The sequence below is a fragment of the Melanerpes formicivorus genome, unplaced genomic scaffold, assembly GCF_026170545.1.
Source record: "Melanerpes formicivorus ecotype bairdi unplaced genomic scaffold, bMelFor1.0.p_v2 SCAF_1944, whole genome shotgun sequence".
Taxonomy (NCBI): Eukaryota; Metazoa; Chordata; class Aves; order Piciformes; family Picidae; genus Melanerpes; species Melanerpes formicivorus.
In genome coordinates this window covers 6,821-33,637 of record NW_027144295.1, presented here as the reverse complement: position 1 = coordinate 33,637, position 26,817 = coordinate 6,821, and the positions used below count along the sequence as shown (strand labels likewise).

At 65.2% G+C, this 26,817-nt stretch overlaps 1 protein-coding gene across 1 annotated transcript; it reads right to left on the bottom strand.

Moving 5' to 3' along the window:
• GATAD2B (GATA zinc finger domain containing 2B) lies at positions 1-26,446 on the bottom strand. The gene is given in 14 exon segments (XM_068171134.1): positions 1-145; positions 1,121-1,238; positions 3,112-3,222; positions 4,034-4,170; positions 4,173-4,235; positions 5,789-5,882; positions 5,884-5,943; positions 5,945-6,106; positions 13,322-13,492; positions 14,893-15,024; positions 15,325-15,456; positions 15,737-15,866; positions 17,066-17,395; positions 26,426-26,446. Coding segments are annotated over 13 exon segments (1,773 nt in total). The 5' UTR covers position 17,395; positions 26,426-26,446; the 3' UTR covers positions 1-11.
• Between the last annotated feature and the right edge of the window lie 371 nt (positions 26,447-26,817).

Below are 26,817 nucleotides of genomic sequence, written 5' to 3'. Positions count from 1 at the left end.
GGGGGTCAGGGCTATTTCTGGCCACTGATGGACTGGGATATGGAGCGGGGGGGGATCATATCCAGCAGGTACTCTCGCTGCCGGTCCGCCAGGCTCGACGCCTTGTGCCCCCCCATGCCCGCGTTCAGGTAGGCAATGTTCACACCTGGGCAGGAGAGCAGCTGGGGGTCAGAGAGAGCCACCGAGGCCGACCTGCAGCCCAGCACCACCGTGGCCACCACGCCCTGGGCCCCCCCCCACCCCCTACCCCCTTCCCCCCCAGGGTCATGGCCACACCTTTCCTGGGCACCTCCAGGGCTGCTGGGGACTCCGCCAACCCTGCCCTGAGCACTCAAATCGGGGACACAAATTGTTCCTCCTGGCCAACCTGCACCCCACCCTGGGGCAGCCTGAGGCCATCCCCTCTGCTCCTGTGGCTGGGGGACACAGCAAGAGCCCCCCACCAGAGTGGTGCCCACCCGTGGGGCCACCACATCACCTCCCAGCACAGAGCTGGGAGCTGGGGAAGCGAACCCAAGGTGCTGAGATCCCACAACCACCTGGAGCCCTTCCCAGAGGCCAACCTGAACCTCCCCCTGGGGCAACCTGAGGCCATTCCATAGATTCCCTGGAACGGTTTAGGTGGGAAGTGAGCTCTGGAGATCCTCTCCCCCAAGCCCCCTGCTCCAGCAGGGCTCCCACAGCAGCACAGTGCCCCAGAGGGGGGCTGGGAGCTCTCTGGGGCAGCCTGGGCCAGAGGCCTGCAGCAGCCTCACACCAAACCACTTTGTCCCCCTGGGCTCTGCTTTGTGCCCCGCTGAGCAGAGCCTGGCCCCAGCCTCTTGCCTTCCACAGGCACCTCCAGGCTGTTCCCCACTTCCCTCTCATCCATCCCACACCTCCAGGGGAGATGTCCTGGGAGGCAGTGCCCAGAGCCTGCCTGCAGCTGAGGCAGCCACCACCCACCCTGGCTGCCCCCTCCCCTGCCCAGCCACTCGTGCCAGCAGGGTGCTGACAGTCACCACCAGCCTGGGCAACGCTTCCCCCCAGGGCCCAGCAGGACAGAAGGACCCAAGGCAGCCCTGGGCAGCCCCAGCCCCCTGCCCAGCCCCCTCCCATGTGCCCAGCCCTGTGCCATTACCTGGCATGCCCAGGAGCCCTCCTGCCACCGAGAGCTGCGGTGCCTGTGCGAAGTTGGAGAGCATGGAGCGGGCAGAGGTGGGGATGCCACGCTGCAGGCTGCTCTGAGGCTGGGGAGCCTGGGGGACAGGAGGCCCACAGCTGCTGGGGAGGGCACTGGGCTCACCCAGCCCTCTGGCAGCAGCTGGCAGCAGCCAGAGGGCACGGAGCCAGCGGTGGGTTTGGCTGGGACGTGGCAAATGGGAGCTTGAGGCCATGGGGCAGCAGAGGCCAGGGGCAAGCTTGCAGCAGGGGCATGGGAGAGACCCAGAGGGGAAGGGGTGTGGGGGAGCTGGAGCCCACCAGCAGCTCCCAGCAGGAGGAAATGGGGGTGCAGGGCACTTGGGGTGAAAAGCCCCCCCCCAGGGGAGAAAGGGGCAGCCAGAGGCCAAAGCTGCTGGAAGGGGGGATGGCAGCAGGATGCCCACACCTCCCTCCTGCTCAGGGAGCACCCACTGGGCCCACCCCAGACTGGGAGCACCCAGCTGGGCTACCTGAGAGGGTCACTGGGCCAGGAGCCCAGCTGGGGCTGTGGGCAGGGCTGGGAGCTGGGCAGAGGCTGTGGGCAGGGCAAGGCTGAGGGCAGGGCTGAGGGCAGGGCTGAGGGCAGGGCTGAGGGCAGGGCAGGGCTGAGGGCAGGGCTGGGAGCTGGGCAGGGGCTGTGGGCAAGGCTGAGGGCAGGGGTTGTGGGCAGGGCTGTGGGCAGGGCTGTGGGCAGGGCAGGGCTGAGGGCAGGGCTGAGGGCAGGGCAGGGAGCTGGGCAGAGCAGGGAGCAGGGCAGGAAGCAGGGCAGGAGCTGTGGGCAGGGGCTATGGGCAGGGCTGTGGGCAAGGCTGAGGGCAGGACAGGGCTGTGGGCAGGGCTGGAAGCTGGGCAGGGGCTGTGGGCAGGGCTGAGGGCAGGGCAGGGGCTGAGGGCAGGGCAGGGGCTGAGGGCAGGGCAGGGGCTGAGGGCAGGGGGCTGAGGGCAGGGCTGAGGGCAGGGCTGTGGGCAGGGCAGGGGCTGAGGGCAGGGGCTGAGGGCAGGGGCTGTGGGCAGGGGCTGAGGGCAGGGCTGAGGGCAGGGCAGGGGCTGAGGGCAGGGCTGTGGGCAGGGCAGGGGGCTGTGGGCAGGGCAGGGGCTGTGGGCAGGGCAGGGAGCTGGGCAGAGCAGGGAGCAGGGCAGGAAGCAGGGCAGGGGCTGTGGGCAGGGCAGGGGTTGAGGGCAGGGCAGGGGCTGTGGGCAGGGCTGAGGGCAGGGCAGGGCTGAGGGCAGGGCTGAGGGCAGGGCTGTGGGCAGGGCAGGGCTGTGGGCAGGGGCTGAGGGCAGGGCAGGGGCTGTGGGCAGGGCAGGGGCTGTGGGCAGGGGCTGTGGGGCAGGGCTGAGGGCAGGGCAGGGGCTGTGGGCAGGGGCTGTGGGCAGACAGGGCTGAGGGCAGGGCTGAGGGCAGGGCAGGGGCTGAGGGCAGGGCTGAGGGCAGGGCTGTGGGCAGGGGCTGAGGGCAGGGGCTGAGGGCAGGGCTGAGGGCAGGGCAGGGCTGAGGGCAGGGCTGAGGGCAGGGCTGTGGGCAGGGGCAGGGGCTGTGGGCAGGGGCTGAGGGCAGGGCAGGGGCTGTGGGCAGGCAGGGGTTGAGGGCAGGGCAGGGGCTGTGGGCAGGGCTGAGGGCAGGGCAGGGCTGAGGGCAGGGCTGAGGCAGGGCTGTGGGCAGGGCAGGGCTGTGGGCAGGGGCTGAGGGCAGGGCAGGGGCTGTGGGCAGGGCAGGGGCTGTGGGGCAGGGGCTGTGGGCAGGGCTGAGGGCAGGGCAGGGGCTGTGGGCAGGGGCTGTGGGCAGGACAGGGCTGAGGGCAGGGCTGAGGGCAGGGCAGGGGCTGAGGGCAGGGCTTGAGGGCAGGGCTGTGGGCAGGGCTGAGGGCAGGGGCTGAGGGCAGGGCTGAGGGCAGGGCAGGGAGCTGAGGGCAGGCCCAGGCTGCTGACCTGCCGCAGGCTGTGGTGCCTCATGATGTTCTCCTGCTTGCTGACGCTGGACACGGCCGGAGCGGCGGTGGGGGACAGGGCTGCCTGCTGCTGTAGCCTCTGCTCGATCTCCTGAGAACCAGAAGCACCTTCAGAGGCTTCCTCTAACCCACCCAGGTAGAGCTCAGTGCCCCAGGATGACCCCCGGGGCTGAGCCGGGCTCCAGGGAGACCTCAGAGCAGCCTCCCAGGGCCTGAAGGGGCTCCAGGGAGACCTCAGAGCAGCCTCCCAGGGCCTGAAGGGGCTCCAGGGAGACCTCAGAGCAGCCTCCCAGGGCCTGAAGGGGCTCCAGGAGAGCTGGGGAGGGACTTCTGGCAAGGGCTGGGAGTGGCAGGATGAAGGACAATGGCTTTGAGCTGGGAGAGGGAGACTGAGATGAGGAAGAAATCCTTGTGAGGGTGGGGAGAGCCTGGCCCAGGCTGCTGAGGGAAGGTGGGAGATGCCCCACGGCTGGCACCATCCCAGGTCAGGTTGGTTGGGGCTGGGGCTGGGGATGTCCCTGCTGGCTGCAGGACTGTGTGAGCTTTAGAGGTCCCTTCCAGCTCAAGGCTCTCAATGGTTCTAGGAGCCAGATCCCTTCCACGAGCCAAGGAGCAGCAGGGAGCAGCTCAGCCACCCCCAGAGCGCCGCAGGGAGACCTGCAGCAGAGCTGCCCCCAGGCAGCTGCAAGCCCAGAGGCAAAGCCAGGCCCAAAGGCAGAGCAGCAGCCAGGCTGCAGGGGCTGTGGCCGCTCAGCAGCAGCCTTGAGCACCTCCTGAGCAAGCTCCCAACCCTTCAGCTCAGGCCTGGGGAACCTCAAGCAGAGCTGTGCCAAGGGAAGGGGGGGCAGGGGGTGCCGCAGCCAGGCTGGGGGGGGCTGCGGGGCTCTGCTCCCAGCACTTGCCTGCTCCTGCTGCAGGGCCTTCACGAAGGCATTCTTCAGCCTGTTGGTGTGCTCTGCCTTCAGAGCCTTCTTCTGGTTGGAGGTCATGCACTGCTCACACAGGATCTTGCCACTCTTCTCCTGCTTCCAGTGGGGGTGAAGTCGGTGCGGCACTGGGCGCAGACGAAGGGCTCCACGCGCAGCAAGGACGAGCAGCTCTTCCCTGGGGGCCACCACCAACAGCATCAGGGTGGGGAGCAGGGCAGCTCCCCCCACCTCCCACCCCCCACCTCTGAGACCCCCTCCTCCAGCCCACAAGCATCCACACAAGTGACAGGAGGGAGAGCAAACAGCCTCAGGCTGCACCAGAGGGAGCTCAGGTTGGACTTGGGGAACAATCTGTGCCCGGCCAGAGCGGACAGGGACCAGCCCAGGCTGCCCGGGGGGGGGTGGCAGAGTCCCCTGAGAATCCTGGCATGGCTCAGGAGGGAAGGGAGCTCAGAGCTCATCTGCTCCACCTCCCTGCCATGCCCAGGGATACCTCTCAGCCAGACTCAGCTGCTCAAGGCCTCATCCAGCCTGGCCTTGAACACCCCCAGGGAGGAGGCAGCCGCAGCCTCCCCGGGCAGCCTGTGCCAGGCTCTTCCCCACCCTGGTACTGAAGCACTGAGCAACCCCCCCCCAGCTCCCTCAGCAGAGCTGCTGCAGCCTTGGAGGTGTTCCAGGAAGGTGTGGGCATGGCAGAGCTGCAGGTGGGGTCTCAGCAGAGCAGAGGAGAGGAGAGCAGGGAAGAGCAAAGCAGAGCAGAGGAGAGCAGAGCAGGGCAGAGGAGAGCAAAGCAGGGCAGAGGAGAGCAGGGCAGGGCAGAGGAGAGCAAAGCAGGGCAGAGGGAGAGCAGGGCAGGGCAGAGGAGGGCAGAAGAGAGGAGAGCAGAGCAGGGCAGAGCAGAGCAAAGCAAAGCAGAGTAGAGGAGAGTGGGGCAGAGCAGAGCAGAGCACAGGAGAGCAGGAGCAGGGGAGAGCAGGAGCAGAGCAGGGCAGAGCAGAGGAGAGCAGGAGCAGAACAGAGGAGAGGAGAGCAGAGGAGAGCAGTGCAGAGCAGAGGAGAGGAGAGCAGGAGCAGAGCAGAGGAGAGGAGAGCAGGAGCAGAGCAGAGGAGAGGAGAGCAGGAGCAGAGCAGAGGAGAGGAGAGCAGGAGCAGAGCAGAGGAGAGGAGAGCAGAGCAGAGGAGAGGAGAGCAGAGGAGAGGAGAGCAGAGCAGGGCAGGGCAGAGGAGAGCAGGAGCAGAGCAGAGGAGAGGAGAGGAGAGCAGAGGAGAGGGGAGCAGAGCAGAGCAGGGCAGGGCAGAGGAGAGCAGGAGCAGAGCAGAGGAGAGGAGAGGAGAGCAGAGGAGAGGAGAGGAGAGCAGAGCAGAGGAGAGGAGAGCAGAGCAGAGGAGAGGAGAGCAGAGCAGGGCAGGGCAGGGCAGAGCAGAGGAGAGCAGGAGCAGAGCAGAGGAGAGGAGAGCAGAGGAGAGGAGAGGAGAGCAGAGGAGAGGATGAGGGGAGCAGAGGAGAGCAGTGCAGAGGAGAGCAGAGCAGAGCAGAGAAGGACAGGGCAGAGGAGAGGAGAGCAGGGGAGAGGAGAGGAGAGCAGAGCAGGACAGAGAAGGGTAGAGGAGAGCAGACCAGAGCAGAGCAGGGCAGAGGAGAGGAGAGGAGAGCAGAGCAGAGCAGAGTAGGGCAGGGGCAGGCAGCGGTGCCAGGGAGGGGGGCAGCAGAGCTGCAGCTGGGCTCACCCTGGCTGTCGATGACGCTCTGCACCACCTCCTCCAGCCCCACCATGTAGATGAATTCGCTGTTGGCTGCGCTGGGCAGGAAGTGCAGCAGGGGGGGCAGGAGGCTTGGGGGGGGGGATCTCCAGCAGGGTCTTCTCCAGCTGCTTGCGCAGCGCCCAGCTTGGCAGCCGCCTGCGAGTTGGCAGCGTCGGTGAGGGCGCTGGGGCTGGGCAGGGGGGAGGAGACCCTGTTGACGGTGCCAGGCTGGATGTGGGAGGCAAGGTTCATGTAGATGGCTGAGGAGGACGTCCGCTGGCACGGCACAGAGGAGCTGGATTGCTGGGGGGAGGAGAGGGCAGGGGTCAGGTGGGGCACCGAGACAGAGCCAGCCCCAGCCCCAACTGGGCAGCTCAGCTCAGCTCAGCTCAGTGCTCAGCTCAGCTCAGAGCACCTCAGCTCAGCTCAGCTCAGCTCAGCTCAGCGCAGCTCAGTGCTCAGCTCAGCTCAGCGCAGCTCAGCTCAGCTCAGTGCTCAGCACAGCTCAGCTCAGCGCAGCCTCAGCTCAGCTCAGAGCATCTCAGCTCAGCACAACTCAGAGCAGCTCAGCGCAGCTCAGCTCAGCTCAGCGCAGCTCAGCGCACCTCAGCACAGCTCAGCTCAGCTCAGCTCAGCTCAGCTCAGCTCAGCGCACCTCAGCACAGCTCAGCTCAGCTCAGCTCAGCTCAGCGCAGCTCAGCGCAGCTCAGTCCAGATCAGCGCACCTCAGCACAGCGCAGCTCAGCTCAGCTCAGCTCAGCGCAGCTCAGCTCAGCTCAGCTCAGCTCAGCTCAGCGCAGCTCAGCGCAGCTCAGTCCAGATCAGCGCACCTCAGCACAGCGCAGCTCAGCTCAGCTCAGCTCAGCTCAGCTCAGCTCAGCGCAGCTCAGCTCAGCGCAGCTCAGCTCATTGCAGCTCAGCGCTCAGCTCAGCGCAGCTCAGCTCAACTCAGCTCAGCTCAGCGCAGCTCAGCTCAGCTCAGCTCAGCTCAGCTCAGCGCAGCTCAGCTCAGCTCAGCTCAGCTCAGCGCAGCTCAGCGCAGCGCAGCTCAGCTCAGCTCAGCTCAGCTCAGCGCAGCTCAGCTCAGCTCAGCGCAGCGCAGCTCAGCTCAGCGCAGCTCAGCGCAGCTCAGCTCAGCTCAGCACAGCTCAGCTCAGCTCAGCGCAGCTCAGCGCACCTCAGCACAGTGCAGCTCAGCTCAGCTCAGCGCAGCTCAGCTCAGCTCAGCGCAGCTCAGCTCAGCTCAGCTCAGCTCAGCGCAGCTCAGCTCAGCGCAGTGCAGCTCAGCTCAGCGCAGCTCAACTCAGTGCAGCGCAGCTCAGCTCAGCTCAGTGCAGCGCAGCTCAACTCAGCGCAGCGCAGCTCAGCTCAGCTCAGCGCAGCTCAACTCAGTGCAGCTCAGCTCAGCTCAGCTCAGCGCAGCTCAGCTCAGCTCAGCGCAGCTCAACTCAGTGCAGCTCAGCTCAACTCAGCTCAGCTCAGCTCAGCTCAGCGCAGCTCAACTCAGTGCAGCTCAGCTCAGCGCAGCGCAGCTCAGCTCAGCTCAGCGCAGCTCAACTCAGTGCAGCGCAGCTCAGCTCAGCTCAGTGCAGCGCAGCTCAACTCAGCTCAGCTCAGCTCAGCTCAGCTCAGCGCAGCTCAGCTCAGCTCAGCGCAGCTCAACTCAGCGCAGCGCAGCTCAGCTCAGCTCAGTGCAGCGCAGCTCAGCACAGCTCAGCTCAGCTCAACTCAGCGCAGCGCAGCTCAGCGCAGCTCAGCTCAGCTCAACTCAGCGCAGCGCAGCTCAGCTCAGCTCAGCGCAGCTCAACTCAGTGCAGCGCAGCTCAGCTCAGCTCAGCTCAGCACAGCTCAACTCAGCGCAGCGCAGCTCAGCGCAGCGCAGCTCAGCGCAGCTCAGCTCAGCTCAGCTCAGCGCAGCTCAACTCAGTGCAGCGCAGCTCAGCTCAGCTCAGCTCAGCACAGCTCAACTCAGCGCAGCGCAGCTCAGCGCAGCGCAGCTCAGCGCAGCTCAGCTCAGCTCAGCGCAGCTCAACTCAGCGCAGCGCAGCTCAGCTCAGCTCAGCGCAGCTCAACTCAGTGCAGCGCAGCTCAGCTCAGCTCAGCTCAGCACAGCTCAGCTCAGCGCAGCGCAGCTCAGCGCAGCGCAGCTCAGCGCAGCTCAGCTCAGCTCAGCTCAGCTCAGCTCAGCTCAGCGCAGCTCAGCTCAGCGCAGCGCAGCTCAGCTCAACTCAGCGCAGCTCAGCTCAGCTCAGCGCAGCTCAGCTCAGCGCAGCGCAGCTCAGCTCAGCGCAGCTCAGCTCAGCTCAGCTCAGCTCAGCTCAGCGCAGCTCAGCTCAGCGCAGCGCAGCTCAGCTCAGCGCAGCTCAGCTCAGCTCAGCTCAGCTCAGCGCAGCTCAGCTCAGCGCAGCGCAGCTCAGCTCAACTCAGCGCAGCTCAGCTCAGCTCAGTGCAGCGCAGCTCAGCTCAGCACAACTCAACTCAGCGCAGCTCAGCTCAGCTCAGCTCAGCTCAGCTCAGCTCAGCGCAGCTCAGCTCAGCGCAGCGCAGCTCAGCTCAGCTCAGCTCAACTCAGCGCAGCTCAGCTCAGCTCAGCTCAGCGCAGCTCAGCTCAGCGCAGCGCAGCTCAGCTCAGCGCAGCTCAGCTCAGCTCAGCTCAGCGCAGCTCAGCTCAGCGCAGCGCAGCTCAGCTCAGCGCAGCTCAGCTCAGCTCAGCTCAGCGCAGCTCAGCTCAGCGCAGCGCAGCTCAGCTCAACTCAGCGCAGCTCAGCTCAGCTCAGTGCAGCGCAGCTCAGCTCAGCACAACTCAACTCAGCGCAGCTCAGCTCAGCTCACCTCAGCGCAGCTCAGCTCAGCTCAGCGCAGCTCAGCTCAGCTCAACTCAGCGCAGCGCAGCTCAGCTCAGCGCAGCTCAGCTCAGCGCAGCTCAGCTCACCTCAGCGCAGCTCAGCTCAGCGCAGCTCAGCTCAGCTCAGCCCAGCTCAGCTCAGCGCAGCGCAGCTCAGCGCAGCTCAGCTCAGCTCAACTCAGCTCAGCACAGCTCAGCTCAACTCAGCTCAGCACAGCTCAGCTCAGCTCAGCGCAGCTCAGCTCAGCGCAGCTCAGCTCAACTCAGCTCAGCACAGCTCAGCTCAGCTCAGCGCAGCTCAGCTCAGCGCAGCTCAGCTCAGCTCAGCGCAGCTCAGCTCAGCGCAGCTCAGCTCAGCTCAGCGCAGCTCAGCTCAGCGCAGCGCAGCTCAGCACAGCTCAGCTCAGCACAACTCAGCGCAGCTCAGCTCAGCTCAGCGCAGCTCAGCTCAGCTCAGCACAACTCAACTCAGCACAGCTCAGCTCAGCTCAGCGCAGCTCAGCTCAGCGCAGCTCAGCTCAGCTCAGCGCAGCTCAGCTCAGCGCAGCTCAGCTCAGCACAACTCAACTCAGCGCAGCTCAGCTCAGCTCAGCTCAGCGCAGCTCAGCTCAGCTCAGCACAACTCAACTCAGCACAGCTCAGCTCAGCTCAGCGCAGCTCAGCTCAGCGCAGCTCAGCTCAGCACAGCTCAGCTCAGCACAACTCAACTCAGCGCAGCTCAGCTCAGCTCAGCTCAGCGCAGCTCAGCTCAGCACAACTCAACTCAGCTCAGCGCAGCTCAGCTCAGCTCAGCACAGCTCAGCTCAGCGCAGCTCAGCTCAGCGCAGCTCAGCTCAGCTCAGCTCAGCTCAGCACAGCTCAGCTCAGCGCAGCTCAGCTCAGCGCAGCTCAGCTCAGCGCAGCACAGCTCAGCTCAGCGCAGCTCAGCGCAGCTCAGCTCAGCTCAGCGCAGCTCAGCTCAGCGCAGCTCAGCGCAGCTCAGCGCAGCTCAGCTCAGCTCAGCGCAGCTCAGCTCAGCGCAGCTCAGCGCAGCTCAGCGCAGCTCAGCTCAGCTCAGCACAGCTCAGCTCAGCGCAGCTCAGCTCAGCTCAGCGCAGCTCAGCTCAGCGCAGCTCAGCTCAGCGCAGCACAGCTCAGCTCAGCGCAGCTCAGCGCAGCTCAGCTCACCTCAGCGCAGCTCAGCTCAGCGCAGCTCAGCTCAGCTCAGCCCAGCTCAGCTCAGCGCAGCGCAGCTCAGCGCAGCTCAGCTCAGCTCAACTCAGCTCAGCGCAGCTCAGCTCAGCTCAACTCAGCTCAGCTCAGCTCAACTCAGCTCAGCGCAGCTCAGCTCAGCTCAGCGCAGCTCAGCTCAGCGCAGCTCAGCTCAGCTCAGCGCAGCTCAGCTCAGCGCAGCGCAGCTCAGCACAGCTCAGCTCAGCACAACTCAGCGCAGCTCAGCTCAGCTCAGCGCAGCTCAGCTCAGCTCAGCACAACTCAACTCAGCACAGCTCAGCTCAGCTCAGCGCAGCTCAGCTCAGCGCAGCTCAGCTCAGCTCAGCGCAGCTCAGCTCAGCGCAGCTCAGCTCAGCACAACTCAACTCAGCGCAGCTCAGCTCAGCTCAGCTCAGCGCAGCTCAGCTCAGCTCAGCACAACTCAACTCAGCACAGCTCAGCTCAGCTCAGCGCAGCTCAGCTCAGCGCAGCTCAGCTCAGCACAGCTCAGCTCAGCACAACTCAACTCAGCGCAGCTCAGCTCAGCTCAGCGCAGCTCAGCTCAGCTCAGCACAGCTCAGCTCAGCGCAGCTCAGCTCAGCGCAGCTCAGCTCAGCTCAGCTCAGCTCAGCACAGCTCAGCTCAGCGCAGCTCAGCTCAGCGCAGCTCAGCTCAGCGCAGCACAGCTCAGCTCAGCGCAGCTCAGCGCAGCTCAGCTCAGCTCAGCGCAGCTCAGCTCAGCACAGCTCAGCTCAGCTCAGCGCAGCTCAGCTCAGCGCAGTGCAGCTCAGCTCAGCTCAGCACAACTCAGTTCAGCGCAGCTCAGCGCAGCTCAGCTCAGCGCAGCTCAGCGCAGCTCAGCTCAGCGCAGCTCAGCTCCTCACAAGCCCCAAAGCCTGCCCCAAGTGATCCTGAGCTGTGCTGGGCCTCATCGAATCCCTGGGGTGGGAAGAGACCTCTGGGGATATCCAACCCCCGCCTTGGCCAGCTGGTGCCCATCCCCTCCCAGCCAGGTGTGCCAGCTCCTCCCCTTCCATTCCCAGCAGCTTCCCTCTGCATCCTCCCTTCCCTGGGATGCTCACACAGCTTTCTGCTGACCCAGAGGTGTGGCTTTGGCCACTGGAAGCCACCCAGCTGCCACCACCCTTAAGGCTTCTGTGCATCCAGACAGGAAAACCCCCAAATCCCAAACGGTGCTCAGCCCCCTGTGGGGCTCAGCTGGGGCTGGGGCACAGCACTCTGCCCATGGAGGGTAGCACAGAGCAGAGCAACCTCTGTGCAGAGCTTTGCTCACAGGGAACAGTGGAGAGAGCCCAGGTCAGCCCACACCAGGGAGCCCACACCAGCCAGCCCACACCAGGGAGCACACACCAGGGAACCCACACTAGGGAGCACACACCAGTCAGCCCACACCAGGGAGCACACACCAGGGAGCACACACCAGCCAGCCCACACCAGGGAGCCCACACCAGGGAGCACACACCAGTCAGCCCACACCAGGGAGCACACACCAGGGAGCACACACCAGTCAGCCCACACCAGGGAGCACACACCAGGGAGCACACACCAGGTCAGCCCACACCAGCCAGCACACACCAGGGAGCACACACCAGCCAGCCCACACCAGGGAGCCCACACCAGGGAGCCCACACCAGGGAGCCCACACCAGCCAGCCCACACCAGGGAGCCCACACCAGCCAGCACACACCAGGGAGCACACACCAGCCAGCACACACCAGGGAGCCCACACCAGGGAGCCCACACCAGGTCAGCCCACACCAGCCAGCCCACACCAGGGAGCACACACCAGGGAGCCCACACCAGGGAGCCCACACCAGCCAGCCCACACCAGTCAGCCCACACCAGGGAGCCCACACCAGCCAGCACACACCAGGGAGCACACACCAGGGAGCCCACACCAGGTCAGCCCACACCAGGTCAGCCCACACCAGCCAGCCCACACCAGGGAGCACACACCAGGGAGCCCACACCAGGGAGCCCACACCAGCCAGCCCACACCAGTCAGCCCACACCAGGGAGCCCACACCAGCCAGCACACACCAGCCAGCCCACACCAGCCAGCACACACCAGCCAGCACACACCAGCCAGCCCACACCAGGCAGCACACACCAGTCAGCCCACACCAGCCAGCCCACACCAGGGAGCACACACCAGCCAGCCCACACCAGCCAGCCCACACCAGGGAGCACACATCAGCCAGCCCACACCAGGGAACCCACACCAGCCAGCCCACACCAGCCAGCACACACCAGCCAGCACACACCAGCCAGCCCACACCAGGGAGCACACACCAGCCAGCCCACACCAGGGAGCACACACCAGCCAGCCCACACCAGGGAGCACACACCAGGGAGCCCACACCAGCCAGCCCACACCAGGGAGCACACATCAGTCAGCTCACACCAGGGAGCACACACCAGGTCAGCCCACACCAGCCAGCCCACACCAGGGAGCACACACCAGGTCAGCCCACACCAGTCAGCCCATACCAGGGAGCACACACCAGCCAGCCCACACCAGGGAGCACACACCAGGGAGCCCACACCAGGGAGCCCACACCAGTCAGCCCACACCAGGGAGCACACACCAGCCAGCCCACACCAGCCAGCCCACACCAGCCAGCCCACACCAGGGAGCCCACACCAGGTCAGCACACACCAGTCAGCCCACACCAGCCAGCCCACACCAGCCAGCCCACACCAGGTCAGCCCACACCAGGTCAGCCCACACCAGCCAGCCCACACCAGGGAGCACACACCAGCCAGCCCACACCAGGGAGCACACACCAGGGAGCCCACACCAGGGAGCCCACACCAGTCAGCCCACACCAGGGAGCACACACCAGCCAGCCCACACCAGCCAGCCCACACCAGCCAGCCCACACCAGGGAGCCCACACCAGGTCAGCACACACCAGTCAGCCCACACCAGCCAGCCCACACCAGCCAGCCCACACCAGGTCAGCCCACACCAGGTCAGCCCACACCAGCCAGCCCACACCAGGGAGCACACACCAGCCAGCCCACACCAGGGAGCACACATCAGCCAGCCCACACCAGGGAGCCCACACCAGTCAGCCCACACCAGCCAGCCCACACCAGTCAGCCCACACCAGGTCAGCCCACACCAGGGAGCACACACCAGCCAGCCCACACCAGGGAGCACACATCAGCCAGCCCACACCAGGGAGCCCACACCAGCCAGCCCACACCAGTCAGCCCACACCAGCCAGCCCAGTGAGGATCCAGGGGCAGAGCTGGGGGGAGGACATCTGGAGCCTGGGCAGGTGCTGAATGAAGAGGAAGGAGCTGGGAGCTCTTCTGGGGCAGGAGCTGGGAGGGGATTGGTAACCCAGGGTGTAAGTGGGGGGGGTTCTGATGGCTGTGCAGGGGTGGGACTGGCAGGCATCTCCCCTGCATGCCTTGCTCCTGGCACCCCCCAGACCCCCCCAGGCCCCGTACCGGCTGGTAGCTGATGGCTGGATTCATGCTGGGAGTGGTGGTGCGGATGAGGCCAGGCTTGGGGGGGACCCTCTGGCCCTGCAGCTGGGCAGGGTTGGGGGCAATCACTCGCTGGGACATCAGCATGTGGGGCAGGGTCGTGTTGGTGGCAGACCTGATGACGCTGTGCCCCTGTGGAGAGAGCAAAGCAGGGTGAGGGAAGGAGTGGAACTGAGCTTCCTCAGCAGGGGCTGCTGGGGCAGAGCTGCTCTGATCCCAGGCAGCTTCCAGCAGGAGTCTGCTCCAGGGACTCCACTGCTCAGAGGAGCACAGACCTGGTTTGGCTGGCAAAGGCCCTGCAGATCAGGGAATCCAACCCTGCCCTAACTCCAGCAGGAGTCTGCTCCAGGGACTCCACTGCTCAGAGGAGCACAGACCTGGTTTGGCTGGCAAAGGCCTTGGAGATCAGGGAATCCAACCCTGCCCTAACTCCAGCAGGAGTCTGCTCCAGGGACTCCACTGCTCAGAGGAGCACAGACCTGGTTTGGCTGGTAAAGGCCTTGGAGCTCAGGGAATCCAACCCTGCCCTAACTCCAGCAGGAGTCTGCTCCAGGGACTCCACTGCTCAGAGGAGCACAGACCTGGTTTGGCTGGCAAAGGCCTTGGAGATCAGGGAATCAAACCCTGCCCTAACTCCAGCGAGGCTGAGGCTAAACCATGGCCCTCAGCACCACAGCCCTGTGGATTTGAACCCCTCCAGGGATGGGGATTCAGCCACCTCCCTGGGCAGCCTGTGCCAGCTGTGCCAGCACCCTCATGGTGCAGCACTTGCCCCTCACATCCAGCTCACACCACCCCACACCTCCTGCCCCACCTTTTTCTCCTCCTTTCCCCTTGTCCAGAGGAGGTTCCTCGCTGTCCCAGTAAGGAAGCCTGACAAAGGCTGCCCAAACAATGAGCTTCCTCCTCTCCTCCAGCCCATTTCCTTCACCAGCCCCATCCCACTGAGAAGCCACAATGGGCCTGACCTGAGTCGTTGCCATGGCAAAGCAAACAAATGCCACAAACAAAGAGGATGCTCCATGGAGGGAGGGAAGGAACAGCAAGGCTGCAGTGGAAGTCTTGGCAAAAGCAGGAGGGAAAGGCACAGGCAGAGGGGATGGAGCATCAAGAGAGGCATCAGGGTTGGAAAGGACCTCTGAGATCATCCAGTCCAGCATCAAATCAACCCCACCATGGGCACCAAACCCTGGCCCCAAGTGCCATGGCCACAGGGCTCTTGATCACCTCCAGAGCTGGGGACTCCACCACCTCCCTGGGCAGCCTGGGCAAGGCCCTGACCACTCTTGCAGGGCAGAAATTGCTCCTCATGGCCACCCTGAACCTCCCTGGTGCAATGTGAGGCCATTTCCTCTTGTCCTGTCCCTTCTTCCTTGGGAGAAGAGCCCAACCCCACCTGGCTCCAGCTGCCTTTCAGGGAGTTGCAGAGTGAGAAGGTCTCCCCTTGGGGCCATCACACATCTGAACTCAGCACTGGCAGGGTGCAGCATGGGCACCTTCTGGGGCAGCAGGGGGCTGCTGGGAGGGCTCACCTGTAATGTCCTTAAGTTCTGAGGCTCAACCCCCTGAGCTCCAGGCCTGGAGGGAAGCTTGGACAGTCCCTGCTGTCCCACATGAGCAGGAGATGGCTGGACAATCGATGCTGCATTTGGGACAACTGGAGCCTGAGAGGAGATGAGAAGTGGCATCAGCAGGGCCCCATCCACAGCCCTGGTGAGGACCAAGCCCCAGCACAGCTACTTCAGAGCTGCCTCTGGCTTCACCTTCTCAGCTGGCCCAGGGGCAGCCTGCCAGGGCAGCTGTGGCTGTGGATTTGCTGCAGGCACTCTTTGGTAGGAAACTTCCCACAGGAGCAGGGATGTGGAGCCCAGGAAGATCCCAGAGCAGAGCCTTTGTGTTTGCCCACCAGCCCCTTCCCCTCATCCTCCCCCCGCCAGCCCAAGGGATGCTGCTCAGAGCTTCACCTTCTGCACCACGTTCTCCTTCTGCAGCTGACTCTGCCTCAGTTTCTTCAGCAGCACAAGCCTGGCCTCCTCCAGCCGCAGCTCATCCCGGAGCTGCTTGATCAGCTGCTGCCTCTCCTCGATGCTCTTCCCCTGCACACAGGCCACAAACCACTCAGAAACCCCCAAACCCTGAGCCCTGCTTTGCCCTGGGCTGCCAGGCAGGTGGCCAGGCTGCCCTGGGCTGCCCAGCAGCTGGTGAGGCTGCCCTGGGCTGCCAGCCCCACGACAGCGGCAGGAGGGCGCCAGGAAGGTTTAAGACAAACCAAACCTTGTGCTGAGGGGAACCGGCCAGAAGGCAGCACCCTCAGAGGCCTCCCCCCTCAGCAGAGCTCACCAGAGCAGCCACCCAGGGCCAGCAGGAGTCCCTCACCTTGAACATCTCCAGGTTGGCTGCCTTCAGCCTCTCCTCCATGCGGGAGCCGGCGCGGGGGCTGGAGGCTTCGTTGTCGGACAGGACGATGACGTCCGGGGACGGCGTCAGGCGGCCTCTGTCCTGCTCGCTGCGGGCACAAAGCACAACTCAGCACAACTCCCCCTGCCCCACCATGGATGTGAGCAGCAGCTGGGCCCTGCTCTCCCAGCCTGGAGAGCCTCCCCCAGCTCTAGGAACCTCCACCCCCAGGGAGGGAAAAGCCCCAAACCCAGCGCAGCGGCGGCGGCGAACCCCTGGCCCCGGGAGCCAGGGCCGCAGCTTCCCTGAACGCCTCCAGGGATGGGGACTCCACCACCACCTCCCTGGGAGCACCTGGGAAACCAGGCAGGGTTTGGGCAGAGGGTCCCTCCCTCACTCCCACCCCCAGCAGCAGCAGGGCTGCTTGTGGGGAGCCTACAGCACAGCCAGGGTGATAAAACATCAGCTCTGGGGCCAGGCCCTCCGCGGCAGGCTGCTGCTGCTGCTCATCTTCCAGGAGCATCCAGAGCCTCTTTTATTTACATTCCATGGAGGGAGGGTGGGGGGAAGCCAAGCCAGAGTCCAAACAGCCAGGGCAAACCAGGGACATCTGCAGAGCCCCTGGAGCCCTCAGGGCTGTTTTGTTTACTTTTGTCACGAGGAGGAAGCAGAGTTACAACAAAACTACTGGAAGGAGCCCTGGGAGGCAGGCAGAGGTGAGAAGATGTGGAGCTTGGTCCCAGACAAACTGCAGCTCAGGGACCCCTTCCAAAACCCAACCTCCTCAGCCCTGCTCCTGCTGCTGCAGGGAAAACCTGGAGCTGATTTGGGCTTTTTCTGCCTCTTTTCAGGGCTGATTCCTCTTCAGTCACTGTTCCAAGTGTCCACATCCTGCTGCCCTGCTCGACTCCCCCCCACACCTCGCCCAACTCGGAGAGCTCAAAGCCCTCCAGGGTGCCTGCAGTCACTGACCCCCCAGCCAGGCTCATCTCACACCTTGGGAGCCTCAGCCCAGGTGGCTGAGAACCACAGATCTATGGGTTGGAGACCTCCAAGCTCACTGAGGCTCTGCTGCTTCAGCACTGGGCCAAAGGCAGACCCCAGCCCCTGGGCAGCCTGCTGGAGCTGGAGCTGTTCGCTGCAGGGGCCTGCACAAGGTGACCCTGGGAGGGTCCCTCCCAACCCAATGCACTCTGTGACTCTCTCGCCCTGGGAAGGCTCCCCCAGGCCCTCCTGCATTCCTGGCTTGGGCTCCTGCACCTGGCAGAGGCCAGGGTCCCCAGCAGCCCGGGGCTGCCTGGCACCCACCTCCTCCTGGCACTCATGTCCACAGGCTCATCGTTGATGTTCTCCTTGCCAGGCCTCCCTGCGGTCCTGCCCTCGCCGTGGGGCCGCAGGCTGCCGTTCAGCTTCTCCTCGTAGCCCTTCACCCCATCCTGCTTCCCTGGCAGCTCATGGGGCACCTCAATGCCAGAGAGGTCCTTCCTCTTCAGCAGTGCCAGCATCTTGAGGCGCTCCATGGCCTCGTGCCCCTCCATTTTCAGTCTCTTGGCCAGGACATCCTCTCGCTCCTCCGCCTGGTCCAGGCTGCGCTTCAGCAGGTTCAGGCGCAGGGCATCCTCTGTCATTCTGTCCATCCTGTGGCACAGGGGGGGCAGGGGGGGACACCAGTCAGGACCACAGCGAGCAGAAAATACTTGTGGTAGCCCCAGCTCACCCCCACCCCTCCCTGGGGGCTGGCTGGGACCTCTGGGCCCAGCCTCCCCCCCGGGGGAGCACGGCGCCCAGCACCCACGCGTGGGGCGTGCAGGGACCTGCTGCCAGGCCTGATCCCAAACCAGCCAGGCTGGAGTTTCCCAAGCAGGAGGAACCACATGAACACGATGGGGGAGAGCACCCCAGGGCCCTGGAGAAGCAGGGCAGGAGCCCTGGGTCCACGTTGGAACTCGGCTGTGACTTGAGAAGATTCACTGGGAAGGGGAGATGGCAGCCCCCAGGTCACCCAGGGACAGGAGGGCAGCTCAGCTCCTCCTCCACCTGCAGCTTCGTGCCCCAGAGCTTCCAACCCCCTCCATGAGGTCTCCCTGCTCCTCCATCACTCCTGGGGGAAGCTGCCCCAGGAGTCAGGGAGGCAGCAAGGGATGGAGGCAGCTGGGGAGGGTGAGGAAAGGAGGCAGCAAGGGATGGAGGCAGCTGGGGAGGGTGAGGAAAGGAGGCAGCAAGGGATGGAGGCAGCTGGGGAGGGAGAGGAAAGGAGGCAGCAAGGGATGGAGGCAGCTGGGGAGGGTGAGGAAAGGAAGCAGCAAGGGATGGAGGCAGCTGGGGAGGGTGAGGAAAGGAGGCAGCAAGGGATGGAGGCAGCTGGGGAGGGTGAGGAAAGGAGGCAGCAGGGCTGGAGGCAGCTGGGGAGGGTGAGGAAAGGAGGCAGCAAGGGATGGAGGCAGCTGGGGAGGGTGAGGAAAGGAGGCAGCAAGGGATGAAGGCAGCTGGGGAGGGTGAGGAAAGGAGGCAGCAAGGGATGGAGGCAGCTGGGGAGGGTGAGGAAAGGAGGCAGCAAGGGATGGAGGCAGCTGGGGAGGGTGAGGAAAGGAGGCAGCAAGGGATGGTTGCCCCCTGGGGACCATCCCCACCCGCAGGACCGTCCCCACCCACCTCTCCATCCCCCTCTGCCTCTCCTCCAGGTGCAGAAATGCCCCAGGGGGAACAGATGCAGTCAAAAGAGGAAGGAGCCCAGAGCCCATCCCAGCTCCATCTCTTTGCTCCCAGGCTGATAAGAAACCAGCTCCAGCAGCACACACAAAAGCCCCAACCACGAGAGCTCCACCAGGAAAGGCAGGACCAGCCTGGTGAGCTCTCTGCAGGCTGGGGCTGATGCCAAACAACTGGGGAAGAAGTCAGGGTTCAGATGTGGTCAGCTCCAAAATGCTGATCTCTCTTCCCCTCCTCCCCCCCAGCTCCTCCACACAGCAGCAGCTCACAGGGGCTGGGCAATGAGATCTGAGCTGAAAGATGGAGCCAAAGCAGCCAACCCTTGGCCACCTCTGCCTCAGGTGGAGCTTCCAAAGCTTGGCTCCAAGTCAGTCAGGAGGCAAAGGGTTTGCTGAGCCAAAGCTCTGCCAGGCCAAAGCTGTCCTGGCTGCATCCTCGGTCCTCTCTCACCACATCTGCCAGCGGAGCTCCCACACGGCCCCAGGGCACCAAGGGCGCAGGAAGAACCTTGGTCCTCCAGAGGCAGCGCTAAGGGGGGAGGGCAGCAAGGCAACAACCCCAAATCTGCAGTGAAATGGCACCAGGAGAAGCCCCAGCAGGCTGCCAGCCCAGCCCCAGGCTGCCGCCTTCAGCAGCGCTCCGCTCGCCAAGGCCACGGCTGAGGGCTCCCAGCACAGCGAGAGGCAAGCAGGGGCAGGCTGAGGGAGACTCCCAGCCCAGCCTCCACCTGCAGCCAGCCTCCACCTCCACCCCACAGAGGTGACCCAGGTCAGGCTGAAGCTGGGAGTGGCTGGGGGGGGTGTCTGGGACAAGAGAGAAACCTCCTCACAGCCGGCGCCAGGAGAGGGTCTCCATGGCTGCTTCCACCTGGGGCTTGTGGGAGGTGAAAGCAGAGGAAGAGGAGGAGGAGAGGAGGAAGAGGAGGAGGAGAGGAGGAAGAGGAGGAGGAGAGGAGGAAGAGGAGGAGGAGAGGAGGAAGAGGAGGAGGAAGAGGAGGAGGAGAGGAGGAGGAGAGGAGGAAGAGGAGGAGGAGAGGAGGAAGAGGAGGAGGAGAGGAGGAAGAGGAGGAGGAGAGGAGGAAGAGGAGGAGGAGAGGAGGAAGAGGAGGAGGAGAGGAGGAAGAGGAGGAGGAGAGGAGGAAGAGGAGGAGGAGAGGAGGAAGAGGAGGAGGAGAGGAGGAAGAGGAGGAGGAGAGGAGGAAGAGGAGGAGGAGAGGAGGATGAGGAGGAGGAGAGGAGGAAGAGGAGGGGGAGAGAAGGAAGAGGAGGAGGAGAGAAGGAAGAGGAGGAGGAGAGAAGGAAGAGAAGGAGGAGAGAAGGAAGAGGAGGAGGAGAGAAGGAAGAGGAGGAGGAGAGGAGGAAGAGGAGGAGGAGAGGAGGAAGAGGAGGAGGAGAGGAGGATGAGGAGGAGGAGAGGAGGAAGAGGAGGGGGAGAGAAGGAAGAGGAGGAGGAGAGAAGGAAGAGGAGGAGGAGAGGAGGAAGAGGAGGAGGAGAGGAGGAAGAGGAGGAGGAGAGGAGGAAGAGGAGGAGGAGAGGAGGAAGAGGAGGAGGAGAGGAGGAAGAGGAGGAGGAGAGGAGGAAGAGGAGGAGGAGAGGAGGAAGAGGAGGAGGAGAGGAGGAAGAGGAGGAGGAGAGGAGGAAGAGGAGGAGGAGAGGAGGATGAGGAGGAGGAGAGGAGGAAGAGGAGGGGGAGAGAAGGAAGAGGAGGAGGAGAGAAGGAAGAGGAGGAGGAGAGAAGGAAGAGAAGGAGGAGAGAAGGAAGAGGAGGAGGAGAGAAGGAAGAGGAGGAGGAGAGAAGGAGGAGGAGGAGGAGAGGAGGATGAGGAGGAGGAGAGGAGGATGAGGAGGAGGAGAGGAGGATGAGGAGGAGGAGAGGAGGATGAGGAGGAGGAGAGGAGGATGAGGAGGAGGAGAGGAGGATGAGGAGGAGGAGAGGAGGAAGAGGAGGAGGAGAGGAGGAAGAGGAGGAGGAGAGGAGGAGGAGGAGGAGGAGAGGAGGATGAGGAGGAGGAGAGGAGGATGAGAAGGAGGAGAGGAGGAAGAGGAGGAGGAGGAGGAAGGAAAGTCCAGACACCTGTCAGCCAAAGGCTGATGCCCAGGGGGGGAGCAGAGGCACTTCCTGAGCAGCTGCAGTGTCTCACAAACCCCCAGAGTCAGTGAGGTTGGAGAAGGCCTCCAGGATCCTCCAGCCCAGCACCCACCCAGCACCACCCTGGCCCCCAGCGCCATGGCCACAGGGTTCTGGAGCACCTCCAGGGATGGGGACTCCGCCAACCCTGCCCTGGGCAGCCTGGGCCAGGCCCTGAGCACTCCATCAGGACACAAATTGCTCCTCCTGGCCAACCTGCTCCTCCCCTGGGGCAGCCTGAGGCCATCTCCCCTGCTCCTGTCACCTGAGGCTGCAGGACACAGCAGGAGAACCCCCCCAGAGTGGCACCCACCCGTGGGGGCCACCACATCACCTCCCAGCACAGAGCTGGAGCAGGACCACTTTGGGGAAGCAAACCCAAGGTGCTGCTCTCAGCAGCAGGTCCCACAAACCACTTGGATCCCTTCCAGAGGTTTTCCAGGCTGGGGAAGGAGCAGATCCAATAAAAATCCAATCAGGCTTTGGATTCTTTATTGAATGAGGCCCTTCAGCCTCCAGACTCAGCTGCCAGGAGGGGGAGGGGAGGAGCTGCAGCCTTACTGGGAGCTCTGGGAATTTCCAGAGCACCTCGACTGCAGCACTGGGCCAAGCCAGGGGGGGGGAGGCTGCTGGGCTTGGGCCAGAGAGCACTGAAGAGAGGAGGAGGAGGAGGAGGAGGTGGCCAGTGAGGGCCTCCCTGGGCAGCCTGCAGGTCAGCCAGGCAGAGCCACAGGAACTCACAGCAGGAGCAGGGAAGGACTTCTGTGGTCTGCCCTGGGGGGGAGGCCTGGCTGGGAGCATCTCCTCCTCCTCAGCCATTCGTGACTAGAGGTCAAGGCCACCGCAGCCAGGGGTCCCCCACTGCCCCTGCAGGCCTCCCCCAGCTCCTGGCTGGAGCTTCCCAGACAGCCACCCTGCTGGCAGCACCAGCTGCATGGACCAGCAGGATGGGACCCTCTGGGACACTCCCTGGGACACTCTGGATCAGCCAGGTGAGAGCAGAGTCTCCTCTCTGCCCCTGCTCTGGACTCAGCACAAGGAATCCACTCAGCACAAGTGATCCCTGAGCTGCTCTGAGTGACCTCTGATCACCCCAAGGGATCCCTGAGCTGCCACAAGGGATCTCTGGATGCAGCTCCTCTCCCAGCCAGTCCTGGCTGAAGCCTTCTGCAGTGGCCCCCAGCCCCTCCTGGCTGCCTTCCTGCCGAGACCTCCAGCAGATCCACTCTGACACTCCTGGGAAGGAAAATCTCTCCCCAGCCACAGGGTTCCAGTGACACCAGGGCTCCCCAGTCCCACCCAGGTCCCTCCTGCTCTCTGCTCCAGCAGCACAAGGAGTCCCTGCTAGGAGCTGCTGCTCAGAGGCAGGAGAGCCCAGGGCCTTCCCTGGATTCCTGCCTCCTGGGAGCAGGGGAGGACAAGGAAAGGGCAGGACAGAGGCCAGCCCTGGAGCCTGCCCCAGGCCAGGCAGCTCCAGGCCCTGCTGATGTGCTCCATGGCCACAGCTGCACTTTCATTCCCTCTCCCCCAGGCTCTCCCCACCCTCCCTGCACAACTTCTCCTGGTGCCCTGCTCCAGCCCTCATCCTGGCACTCCAGACCCTTCTGAACAGTCCCTCCCCAGCTCTCTCTCTCCTGGAGCCCCTTCAGGCACTGCCAGGCTGCCCTAAGGTCTCCCTGGAGCTCTCTCTTCTCCAGGCTGAACAGCCCCAGCTGCCCAAGGCAGCCTCTGACCATCCTGGTGGCCTCCTCTGGCCCTGCTCCAGGTCCCTCTCGTGTTGGTGGCCCCAGAGCTGGGCACAGCACACAGCGAGCCTGCAGCCACCAGGTTTGGCTGCTCATGCAGAGCCTGGGGGCTGAGGTGGCTGTGCCCAGGGGCTGCCCAGAGCCTGGCACACTCCATGGCTCCGATGCCTTCTCCCATGGAGGCTGAGCTCAACCCAACGCTGCCAGCCTGGCACACACAAAATGGCTCCCAAGGCAGCGCTCCACACAGGGTACAGAAGGGGGGGAAACAGCCCCAAAACGAGGGGGTCCTGACCCAGCAGCTCAGCACAGAGCTCCGAGGGCTGCAGAGCAGAGAGGCAAAGGCAGAGAGGCCCCCGGCAGCGCCGAGCCGAGGCACAGCTGCGGGCTGGATCCTGGCAGCAGGAGGTGGGCAGGAAACCCTGAGCCAGGCTGGGACTGAGCCTCCCGGGGAGCCCTGCGCAGGGACCGGGCTGCAGGTGAGGGAGGGGAGGCCCCGGGGAGCAGCTGGGGTCCAGTCCCAGCCTCAACAAAGGGAGGCTGGGGAGGGAGGGAGGGAGGCGGCGAGCTCGGAGCGGCGGCACTGGAGGAGCGAGGGGCGAGGGGAGGATTCCCCTGCTCGGGGAGGGGGCAGAGGGGTGGGAATCACGAACTGGAGGAGACAAAGGGAAGGTTTGGGAAGGCAGAGAGAGCTCTGCCGGGCTCGGGAGCTGCCTCTGCCCGCAGCAGGCTGTAAATCCTCAGCGTGGCTCCGGCGCAAACTCCTCCGGCGGCCCCGCGGCTCCCCCTCCCCAGCGCGGCCGCGGGGACCCCGCCAGGGCCCAGACCCCCTCCCCCCCCCCCCAGCTGCTCCAGCCCCAACCACGCACCTTAACCCCCACCCAAACATCACCCAACCGCCCCTGGTACTCCTGGCTGGGCTCCCGCAGGCGCCGTGGACGCCTCGGAGCCTGCAGCTGGACCCTGGCAGATGAGGACCCAGCGGTGGCTGCAGCCCAGGGGCTGCGGGGCTGGGGAAGCCCCCCCCGAGCACCTCGGCCTCCCCCCGCCCCAGACCGCTGCTGGCTGCCTTGGGCCAGCCCCCAGGCTCCGCAGCCCTGCGGTGAGTTTTGTGCTGTAGCAAGGCAAGGGGAGGGAGCAGGACGGGGGCTGGGGAAGTGCCACTTTCCCTCTCCTCTCTTCCTCTGCTTCCCCTCTCCTCTCTTTCCCTCTCCTCTCTCCCCTTGCTTCCCCTCTCCTCTCTTCCCCTGCTTTCCCTCTCCTCTCTTCCCCTCTCCTCTCTCCCCTTGTTTCCCCTTTCCTCTCTTCCCCTGCTTTCCCTCTCCTCTCTCCCCCTCTCCTCTCTTCCCCTGCTTCCCCTCTCCTCTCTCCCCTTGCTTCCCCTCTCCTCTCTTTCCTTGCTTTCCCTCTCCTCCCTTTCCTTCCCCTCTCCTCTCTTCCCCTGCCTCCCCTCTCCTCCCTTCCCCTCTCCTCTCTTCCCCTGCTTCCCCTCTCCTCCCTTCCCCTCTCCTCTCTTCCCCTGCCTCCCCTCTCCTCACCTCCCAAGTTCCCGTTTCTAGCCAAGTTCATCCCCCCGGGTCCAGGCACTGTCCCAGGGAGCTGTCAGCTCACCCCAGACCTCCACTGACAGATGGAGAGCAGGACAGGGGAGGAAGAAATCTGCTTTTAGCCCCTGGGTGAGGTCAAACCAATAGAAATCCCCAGGAAGACCAATTAAACCATAACCACCCCCCCCGCCTCACCGGGGGGACCGGGCAGCACCTGGACAAGCTGGAAGACTCTCCCCAGCCTCAGTGGATCGCTGGGGAAGGAGTGAAAGGAAAACCAGAGTGGGAAAAGGAGCTGGGGGGAATGGGGAGCCCTGGCTCCATCCGAGGTGAGCAGGGGCTGGCTGAGCCAGGGCTGGCCGAGCCAGGCTGGGAGAGCCAGGGGTGACCGAGTCAGGCTGGCCGTGCCGGGGCTGGCCGAGCCAGGATGGGAGACCCGGGGCTGGCCATGCCGGGGCTGGCTGATCCAGGATGGGAGACCCGGGGCTGGCCATGCCGGGGCTGGCTGATCCAGGATGGGAGACCCGGGGCTGGCCATGCCGGGGCTGGCCAAGCCGGGGCTGGCCGAGCTGTGCTGGCCGCTCCAGGCTGGCTGTGCCGGGACTGGCCCGAGCCGTGCTGGCCGAGCCGTGCTGGCTGCTCCAGGCTGGCTGTGCCGGGACTGGCCCGAGCCGTGCTGGCCGAGCCGTGCTGGCTGCTCCAGGCTGGCTGTGCCGGGACTGGCCCGAGCCGTGCTGGCCGAGCTGTGCTGGCCGCTCCAGGCTGGCTGTGCCGGGACTGGCCCGAGCCGTGCTGGCCGAGCCGTGCTGGCTGCTCCAGGCTGGCTGTGCTGGGGCTGGCCATGCCGGGGCTGGCCAAACTGTGCTGGCCGAGCCGGGGCTGGCCGATCCAGGCTGGCCGAGCTGTGCTGGCTGTGCCGGGCTGGCCGAGCCGGGGCTGGTCGATCCAAGCTGGCTGATCCAGGCTGGATGAGCCGGGGCTGGCCGATCTGGGGCCGGCCGATCCAGGCTGGCTGAGCCGGGGCTGGCCAAGCTGTGCTGGCTGTGCCCGGGCTGGCCGAGCTGTGCTGGCTGCGCCCGGGCTGGCCGCTCTGGGCTGGCCGAGCCGTGCTGGCTGTGCCTGGGCTGGCTGATCCAGGCTGGCCATGCCGGGGCTGGTCGCTCCGGGGCTGGCCGTGCCGGGGCTGGCCGAGCTGTGCTGGCCGTGCTGGGCTGGCTGCGCCAGGGCTGGTCGATCCAGGCTGGCTGTGCCGGGGCTGGCCGATCCAGGCTGGATGAGCCGGGGCTGGCTGATCTGGGGCCGGCCGATCCAGACTGGCTGTGCCGGGGCTGGCCAAGCTGTGCTGGCTGCACCCGGGGCTGGCCGAGCTGTGCTGGCAGATCCAGGCTGGCTGCTCCGGGCTGGTCGCTCCGGGGCTGGTTCGCTCCGGGGCTGGCCGTGCCGGGGCTGGCCGAGCCGGGGCTGGCCGAGCCGGGGCTGGCCGAGCCGGGGCTGGTCGCTCCGGGGCTGGTCGCTCCGGGGCTGGTCGCGCCGGGGCTGGCCGAGCCGGGCATGCCGCAGGTTCCCTTCTCTACCCGCGGGGCGATTTCCTCGACTGCGGCCCTGCCTTTGTGCGCCGGCTCCTGCCCGCCGCTGGCTGCCAGCCACCAGAGCCTGGAACCCGGAGCCAGCAGCAGGGCCAGGGGTGGCAGGGCCAGAGGCGGCGAAGGGGGGTGGGGGATAGGGTGGTGGGGGGGGACACAGACGCAAAGGATCGAGTGACAGATGCGGGGGTGTCAAACCCACCCAGCGGCGCTACGGGGAGGGGACGGGGACGTGGGGGGGGGGGAGGCAGGGGCGCCGCCAGTGCCAGGCTCCAGCGGCCAGGCTCAGGCTCAGGCTCCGCTCGCAGCAGATTTAGGAATTCCATCGCCACAGTGATGGAGAGAGAGGTGGAGGTGGGGAAGGGAGAGGGGAAGGGAGAAGAATCCGGCAGCGGCCACAAGCCACGGCGCTCATCCTCCCCCTCGCACACACATTCTGGTCAAACATTCCAGGGAGCTGCCAAACTCAGCTTAGAAAGGGAGGGGGGAAACCCCAAACAAACCAACAACCCCAAAAGCCAACACCCCCCCACCCCACCCCCCCCCCCCGGAGAGCCTTTGTCTGCTAGAGAGATGGAGAGGACCTGGCCGGGGCTGGAGGGGAGGGGGTGGGGGTTTACTTACAGGTACAGCACCGCTGCTGCCTCCTCCAGCTGTCAAGAGGATCGGGGCGGGGGGTGGGGGGCAAGCCGGGTTGGGGGGGTGGGGGTGAAGCAGGGCACGGCGCGGCGGTGGGGGAAGGAAGGTTTGGGAGAGGAAGAGGAGGCAAGGGGCTGGGGGGTGGGGGGGGGGGTGGGGGGAGAAGAAGGGAAAGGAAGGGATTGGGGGGGGGGGGGGGAAAGGAAAGGGGGGTGGGGGGCGGCGGCGGCGTGCTGAGGAGCCCTCTCGGAAGAGCCTGGGCGGCCCCGAGTGCCATCCCCACCCCCCCCACCACCACCACCCTCTCCTCCAGGGACCTGCGGCAGCCCTGTCTGGAGCGGGCACTTCCCTGCCAATCATGCGCCGTTGCTCTTATATTAAACAAAAGAAAAAGGGGGGGGGGGGATGGATGCTTTACTTTTACCCAGCATGCTCCGCGGGGCAGGGGAGAGGAGGGAAGGGGGAAAAAAAAGGAGAGAGAAAAAAAAAGCCACACGCCAAAAAATATAATAAAAAAATAAAATCAAACCAGTTGCAGCCGGTTTGTAACCTCAGGACATGGAATTATCTCTTCGTTTCTCTCCTTTTTTTTTTTCCTTCCCCCCCCCCCCCTCCCCTCTCCCCTCCTCTCCTCTCCTTTCCCCTCCCCCCCCCGGGTGCTGTTCGGTTTTTTTTCCCCTCCCCTTCCCACCCCCCCCCCCCGGGGGGG